General features: G+C 54.2%; 1 protein-coding gene across 6 annotated transcripts in view; it reads right to left on the reverse strand.

The window, feature by feature from the left end:
• ANKRD44 (ankyrin repeat domain 44) overlaps positions 1-6,479 on the reverse strand; it is a 312,430-nt gene extending 305,951 nt beyond the window's left edge. For 3 of the 6 annotated variants that reach the window (XM_059393119.1, XM_059393118.1, XM_059393116.1), the window contains exon 1: positions 6,177-6,478. In XM_059393119.1, coding sequence (XP_059249102.1) covers positions 6,177-6,203 — 27 coding nt within the window. In that variant the 5' untranslated portion in view covers positions 6,204-6,478. Of the gene's footprint in view, positions 1-6,176 lie in introns of all 6 variants that reach the window. The other 3 variants (XM_059393117.1, XM_059393114.1, XM_059393120.1) reach the window with 2 other exon arrangements.
• Between the last annotated feature and the right edge of the window lie 1,630 nt (positions 6,480-8,109).

Below are 8,109 nucleotides of genomic sequence, written 5' to 3' on the forward strand. Positions count from 1 at the left end.
AGCTCATCAGCAAATACAACCTCCACGGCCGTGTCTGTGAAGATTCCAGTACAAACCGTCAGCAGAGGGACTGAGTCACGGAGGGAGCGGGAGGGGCCCAGGCACCTGAAAGGCATCCGGTCCAACCTCTTCCTTCTACAAAGAAGGACATGAGGCCGGCAGGGCCTAATGGGATCTGCCAAGGGTTGCTAACACACAACAGAGGCCACCCCTCCCTTACCTCATACCCTGGCGAACACCGGTCACTCATCATCCGTGTCCCCATCCTCAGCTCCCAGAGCCAGAGTGTCCCACAGCCCCTCACCCAACGGGTCTGAACTGATGGATGAGACGGAAGCTGGTGGCCGACTCTGGCCTCGCACAAGGTGAGAAAGCAAGCTTTGTAGCACCTGCGCCAGCGTACATCTCACTCCAAAGAGAGAGACTAGTCTACTGGTCACTCGTCCGCTTACTGTCAAGCCTGGGGTGAGCACACAGTGTCTGTAGTGTAAGCTGTTTCCCCAGCTTAATATTCAGTAGAACCCGCCTCATCTCAAAGCTGTCCCAGAATGAATAAAAATGATACGGCCATCCAAATCCTATGTCACTCCTACCCATCTACAAACACTTATAAATCTTTGTTTTTGGAGAACACGATGGGTCAGGAAAGAAACACTGAGTTAGGAACCAGTAGTTTTCTCATACAAAGGGGCTTTTAAATAATACTAAACCCAAATAATCTTTGTGTCTTTTTTTTTTACTTAAATTCAATTAGCCAACATATAGTACATCATCAGTTTCAGGTGTAGTGTTCAATAATGTAACACCCAGCGCCCCTCACACCATGGGCCCTCCCTGATGCCAAATAATCTTTGAAAGGGGCTCAGGGATCACTACTGTCACCAATCTCTTATACCTTGACCTTCAACATGGAATCTTCTTTGAGGAAAACAAAAAGGAGTGCCATAAGGGGCACCTGGCTGGCCAAGTGGGTAGAACATGTGACTTGATCTCAGGGTGGTGAGTTCAAAGAGCTTACTTTAAAAAACAAAACAAAAACAAACAATAATAATAATAATAATAATAAAGGAGAGCCATAGCTTACCAAGTTTCAAAACCACAGGATTAGCTTTCTCCAGCTCTTCCTTATTTTTTAAATTATTTCATGTTATATTTTGGCCTACAGGAAACTCACGGTTATGTTGTTGAAACAGAAATCTTTTTAAAGAATGATTCAGTCCTGTTTCTGGCACAAACAACTGTGCTTTTTGGAGTTTATATTTACTCTCTATTTAGAGAAAAAGAGGAAGTAAAAGTTGAAATCTTAAAAAAAAAAAAAAAAAGCATGTTCTGCTGGGTTTATACCAGAGCAGCCAGTCATTTATTTAAGAGATGCAAAAATTTGGTTTATTTGGAAAAATCACTGGTCCAGACAGCATAGTTGTTAGCTTTGTGGTCAAGGAAAAGATACTGATAGCATTTTGTGGAAGGTTTAAAGACTCTACCTGGGTACTAGAAGTTTCCTTCTGTATCAAGACGTTAGGAATAGTTCTGAACAGAGACTACAGACGGTTTTAACTTTCTTTTTGTGTATCCAGCATTCTGACTTTTCTATAGCGATCATAGTGTATTTACTAATGACCCAGAAAAAAATCCCCGGGGCCACCCATCAACAGGTCTTCCAGCACGGCAGGGGGCTGGAGAGAGGAACCGGATGCGCCAGGCCCACAGAGCACAGAGAGCAGCGCCTGACCCCGGGTCTGGCCCCGAGAGCAAGCAGGACTGCAGGGTAAAGCTCGCCCGATGGCTTTCGGGAAAGAAGAACAGGCATCCACGGGTCCTACCACCACACTGACCTTTCAACCACTGAGAGTAGGGCCTTGTGGTTAGAGCCCCACCTGGGCAATCAGACTGCCAGGGTAGGACAGGGTGCTCCTTAGTGGGTGTAGGACATTCAACAAGTCAGTTGGCCTCTCTATTCTCGTTTTCTCATCTATAAAATAGGAATCACACGGCCTCCAACTTCCTAGTGAGGCTGTGAGGGTGAAGAGAGATGATTCACAGCAAGGGCCTGACATACAAGATCCCAATAAATGTAAGGCATTATTAGGTCTCTGCCAGGAAACACCAGCCCTCAAGTACACTCCCCAGTCATGTGACTGGATCCCAAAACAACTAAAGAAGGGTCCAAAAAATAAAGCCTTTCTTTCCCCTTCTTCTTTGCTGAAGGCAGGACCGCAGCAGCGTGTTTGCTGTAAACCCAGTGCCCTTGTGAGCAACGGTAGAATGAGGGCGGCCCTATGAGGTACACAACACGTCCCGAGGCCCCACACTATGAGCTAGAAATCCTGTTTTCAGAGTTACAGGATTTCTGCTTCTTGCCACTGCCACAGCTGCCAGCCACTCACTGCCTTTGGCAAGGAGATGGGTGACTCGAGTGTGAGCTAGGGCTTGGCAAGGGGACACCTAGCCAGAAGGCCTCCAGGCAGGAAGCTCAAAGAAGGGCCACCTGCTGGAACAGTTTGTCTACAGGCAGCCCCTGAGATGGAGGTGACATTCTGCTGTCAACAGCAAATTCAGGTGAGAACAGTGAACATTTCAAAGATCCAAGAGAACTTACCATTCTGGCTTCAGAACTCTGAAAACCTGTTTTGGGGGGTGAGGGGGGGTGGCCGAAGACAGGCCCAGACACTTAAAATCACTGGAACGCCTTAACCAGACATCAAAAGCAGCCCCCAGAAGTTGAATCGCAAATCAAATTGCAAAGAGTTTCATGGCCATCTTGAGCTAAAATGCATTACATCTGTATGAAACAGAACTTTCTCTCCCAAATGTAAAAATCACCTCACTTTATCAAAGATTTAAGAAACCTCCTAAGGTCCATCTAGGATGAAATAATCACATTATTATATTAATTACGCGAGTGAGTACGTTCTATGCTGCGCAAGGTGACCAGCTCATCGTGGTTGGCCTAGAATTTTCCCAGCTTTAGCACCGAAAGTACCACATCTTGGGAAACCCCTCAGTTCTAGCAAACCAGGATGACTGGTCCCCATAATACTACAAGAAAAATGATGTGTGCTGTGGGAAGAGGAAAACAGAAGAGACACAGTTACAAATGCAGAAGTGCTAAATGCTAAGTTTGTTTGTAGCAACAGCTCCCAGTTCCCTCTCATAGTAAAAAAAATAAATAAATAAAACTAAAAACCACACTTGCCTCTCCCTTTTTTAAACTATCCCAAAACAGAGTTTCAGAAAACACGGTCCCTCCTCGTGCACTACCGGCCGAGATGCCAGAGCGGGACTGACTCTTCACGAAGTGACCGCCATCAACCCAGCGAGCTCCTGCCCCCAGCTTCAGCAGGACAGGAAATGTCATCCTCTTGCATTCTTTCCTTTAGGCATGTTTAAAAACAAACCAAGACAGCTTGTGATTCAGCTTATCAACAGTAAGAATGGGTCGGGGAAATTGGGGTATCAAGCTACAAATCCAAGAGCCATGGTGGAAAAATCGAGAACCAGCTCACAGATAGGACCTTCAGCAATGACGGAGGGACGGAGAAGGGGCTGTTTCGCCAGCAGCTGACCAGCAAGTCCCGCACTCCTCTACAAACTCTGCGGAAGAAGCAGTGACTCCCACCAGGCAGCCCCCTCCCCACAATGATGGAGCAAAACTCTTGCAGCCGGAACTCAAGCAAAGGGTTTTTAAGCCTCCGGTGAGGTTATGAAGCAGCATCTAAGAATTCAGTTTCAAACTGAAAGGTAAGACTATATAAGGCAAGAAAGACCACACATTTCCTGGACCCAAAGCCACATAGAAACCTCCGTTGCTCACAGCTCCACCCAGCCCAGCCCACCTCCTCACCCAGGCTCCGTGTGGCCTTGTCCCAAGACAGGATGGCAATTCTTAGATGCTCCTGAACCTTAGAACTCCTTAGATCCCTTTTATGCAGTTGGAGATGGACCCAAATGCAGCCTATAGGGCTCGTTTCTCCATAGCGATACTAGTTCCTTTGGGGAAGGGAGGAGAGGTTGGTCAGAAACATTTCATCTTTGAAAGTCCTACTCTCCTAAGTCCCCAAGAATAACGTCCTTTCTTTCTAAGACCAAGAAATACACGTTTCCCTAGTGCTCATCTTGATTTAGGTGAAGATGCCTTCTTGTAACCCTTTCAACACATCCAAGGAGAAGCCAGAGGTGTCTTACATCCTCTAGCAAAAGCCCAGAAGCCTGGAAGGCAGGGGACAGGACAGAAGCTAGTTTCAGCAACACAGGCCAGCAGCTGTGGTCCCTGAGGAACACCTGCTTCACGTCTTCAGATCTCAGGTTTTCCATTTAAAAAAAGAAAGGACTTGGGGGGCGCCAGGGTGGTTCAGTGGTTAAGCATCTGCCATGATCCCAGGGTCCTGGGATGGAGCCCCGCATCAGGCTCCCTGCTTGGTGAGAAGCCTGCTCCGTCTCTCACTGTGTCTCTCTCTGTCACAGTGAATAGATAAAATCTTTTTTAAAAATAAAATAAATAAATAAAGGACTTGAGCTAAGATTGTCTTCAGCACCTCTCCCCACACTAAAATTCCATGTGAAATTCTGCTGTGTGTGTGATTACAACAATAATGCCTCTTAGATTCCCGTCTTGTACTTTGAAGTTTCAGGAATTAAGAGACAAGTATAGTAACTTGGAGTAGCTAGGATGGCATGAGCAGGCCGAGTAAAACTGGAAGATGTTTTAAAAAGCAAATGTCTAACAGTTGTCAAAGCATGTGACCAAAAAAGGTGGAGAGGAACCTAATATCAACTCACAAACACTTTTAAATGCTCTGGAACCAGTGGGAACAAGTCGAGTCCCCCTAAGTACCAGCTGTTCTTCCAGCTAAATTTAAGGAGAAGATGAATGCTAATTCAGTGATCTCTCCTCAAAAAAAAAAAAAAAAAAAAAAAAAGCCTGTAAATGCGTAGGGGAAAACAAAGCAAAATTTTGAATCTAATGGATAAAAGAGCAAATCATTCTGGTGACTGACTGCATCTAAAGTGCAGAATGTTCTGGTGGATTCTACCTGGTAGCGGCAAGGCAGCAAATGACAAGCATTCGAGTGGGAGGCGATGCTTCATCCCAAGGAATGGCACGTTTGATGGGGTGTCAACGTCCAGACTTGCGTCTGCACCTACCAGGACCCCCGAACAGGGTTCACTTCGCTGCCCCCTGAATAAATGGCAGGAGGAGAAGAAGCAAGCCGTTCCCTTTTTTTCGGGAAGGGAGCTGCAGAGTTTGGCCGCGCAACTTGGTTGGGCGCCTGGGAGGGTCGACGTCCTAAGAGCGGCGAAGTCTGCGGAGGTGGGTGTTTGCATCCCCAGAGCCGCGGCCGGGCTGCCCGCGAGTCCGCAGATCACCGCGCTTCCCCGCACCGGGACTCCGAAGCGGCCCTGCGCGGCGTCGGCGCCGGGAGAGCAACCGCGCGACCCCCACGGACACGGAGGGTGGTCCGCCGCGGGGAGCCGAGCCCGGACTTCGCCTTCTCCTTCTCCCGGGAGACGCCGGCCACAACCACAAGCGCCTTCTCCGAGGGTCCCTGCCGCGCCCCGCGCACACGCAGCCTCGGCTGCTAAAGAGGAAGTCCCGCTGTCACGTCAAACGGATGAAGCCGGCTCGACCCCACCGGAGCCGCGGTCGGGCCCGGTCTCCGCTCGGCTCGGGGAAGGGTCCCGGGCGGCGAGCCCTTCTCCCTCCGTCCCGCGCCCTCCTTCCGGCGGCGCGGACGGGCCTCCCCGCGGCCGGCCTCGCTCGGCGTAGCCCGCGCTGCGCAGCGCCGCAGGGGCCGGAGGCGCACCTCGAGCCTCCCCTCCCCCGGCGCAGCCCGGGCCCGCGGACGACGCACCCCGCGCTCGGCCGCGCAGCCCCGCGCAGCCCCGCACCGCGGCACCCCCCGCCCCGCCGCGCCCGGCGCCCGCCCGCCCCTGCCCCTGCCCCTGCCCTCGGGCGCGCCGCGGAGCACCGAGCGGAGCGCGCAGTTCCGACGGCCCAGGGCGGGGACGGCGCGGGGAGGAGAGCCGCAGCCGCCGGCCCTGGAGCCCAGGCGGCCGCTCGCACCCCGCGCTCCGCCCGAGTAAACAGCTCCGCGCCGCGCCCCCCCATCCCCCCGCCGGGGCTCCGCGCCGCCCCGCGCCCGCGCGTCCCGCCCGCCGGCGCCGCCGCCCCCTACCTGGTCGGCGAGTTTGAGCACTGCCATTCTTCCGCCCCGGGCGCGCGCGCAGGTCCCCGGCCCGCGGATGTCACGCCGGCGGCCGGCGGAGCGGAGGGGACGGCCGGGGCACGGGGACCAGATCCGGCTCCCGAATTTGACAGCCCTCCCCCTGCTCCTCCCCCGCCGCCGCCTCCTCCCGCCGAGAGGCTGCCGCGGGCCGCCGGGGCTGGCCGCCGCGCCCGCCCGCCCGCATACAGGAAGTGCCGGCCGCTGCCAGCCGGGCCGCCACTGACATCACCGCGCGCGGGCTCGCTCGCCGCCGCGCCGCCCGGGCCGACGCTGCCTCCTGCCGCCCGCAGCCGGGCCTCGCAGCCCGCCGCCCCCCGAGCGCGCCCGCCGCGCCGCGCCGCGGGGCCACACCGCCGCCTGCTTTCGGCGCCTGCACGCGGCGCCCCGGCGCCCCGGCCCCGCGGCCGCAAGGGCGAAGGCGCCGGCGCCGAGGGCCGCCCCACCCCGGCCCCGGGGCTGAGCGCGCCCCCCGCCCCCCTCCCAGCCCCATCGGACACACGCGGACACACGCGGGCGCAGCCTGACGAGCGAGCCCTTGCAGACACAAGCCCCGGGGAGTCGCCGCTCACAGGCCACCGCTCTGACCTGACCTCTCACCCGAGACCTTGGGTCAGTCACCCTCCTCCACCCCGACTGCCCGGCGCTCCAACGGACTATCCCACCTAGGTCGGGGGTGTAGTTCTGGGGCTTTCTTTGTTTAAGGCGGGAGGCCCTGGACCCACTGTCCCTCTTGACGAGCGTTCGTCCAGCCCTTGGGAGGTGGCGGACGGGGCTCCAGCCTTCCCACCCCGCCCTCCCCCTACCTTCCAGCGGGACGCGCACGCGACTCCATCGCTAAGTTCAAACGCTGGGTTTTGAGCTGGGGAGATGGGGGGTGGGGGAGGGGACAGAGTGACTGGAGAAGAAAAGAAGTCCTAAATTAGAAGTCTTGAATTAATGGGGCTTTTGAGTGTTGTCTCCGTCCTGACTCATTTCTACGAAATCCAGTTAGCGCGCTCTTCAGCAAAGAGAACACTTGGCTCTCGAGCCCCATGGGCTACAGAGACAGTGGAATGTGCATCAGCCGTAGTAAGTGTCGACACTTCTGGAATTTGGAGCAAACATTTATTCATTCAACCACTATGTACTGCGTGCCTGCTTTGTACCACACACCAGCTGGCACGGTAGGAAAGGCAGGGAGCACGAACAGGGAAGGTACCTAGTCTTAGTGGGTGCCCTGCAGGAAGTAAAAGGTTACAACTCCTGAATGTAATCACCACGGGTAAGGGGTAGGGGCGCGGGGGATGCTTCCAAAGGAAATCCGTGCCAAAGGAACCAGACCCCGACTGGTGGGTGAGGGCAGCTTCCCTGTGAAAGTGCCAAGAGCTGAGGTTCCGGAGGAGGAAGAGTTAAGTAGGGAAGCAGGTTGGGGGACCGCTCCCGGGCAGCCCCCTGTGCCCCTGGCATGCCACAAAGCAAACCTGCCTTGAGCAGCAAACGCAGCTGCGGTTCTGGATTAAGACCAAATACCTACCTTCCGTTGACTCACAGACCAAATGTGGACTCTCCATCCCTACTTCCAGAGCCTCTCCAAAGATCAAGAGCGGGAAAGGGAGAAGGGAGTGGTAGCATCTGCTCAGCATCCCCATCTTTATTACCTGACCGTGGCGTTGTGTGACTCGGATCACACAGACAAGGGAGCTAAGGAAGCAGGCCCCTGGCTTCCACTCCTCTGCCTTTAGTAATGCTCACAGAACGTTTTTCTCCTCAAGTCCTCCTTCAAACGCAAAATAGATCGCATCTGTTGCATATGGAGGCAGCTCTTCACCACTGTCCTTGGTATTTGTACTAATATCACCCTGCGTGGCTCTGTAAGTAAACGGAATAGGACACAGAATTCTCC

The sequence above is a fragment of the Mustela nigripes genome, chromosome 3 (genome assembly GCF_022355385.1).
Source record: "Mustela nigripes isolate SB6536 chromosome 3, MUSNIG.SB6536, whole genome shotgun sequence".
Lineage (NCBI taxonomy): Eukaryota > Metazoa > Chordata > Mammalia > Carnivora > Mustelidae > Mustela > Mustela nigripes.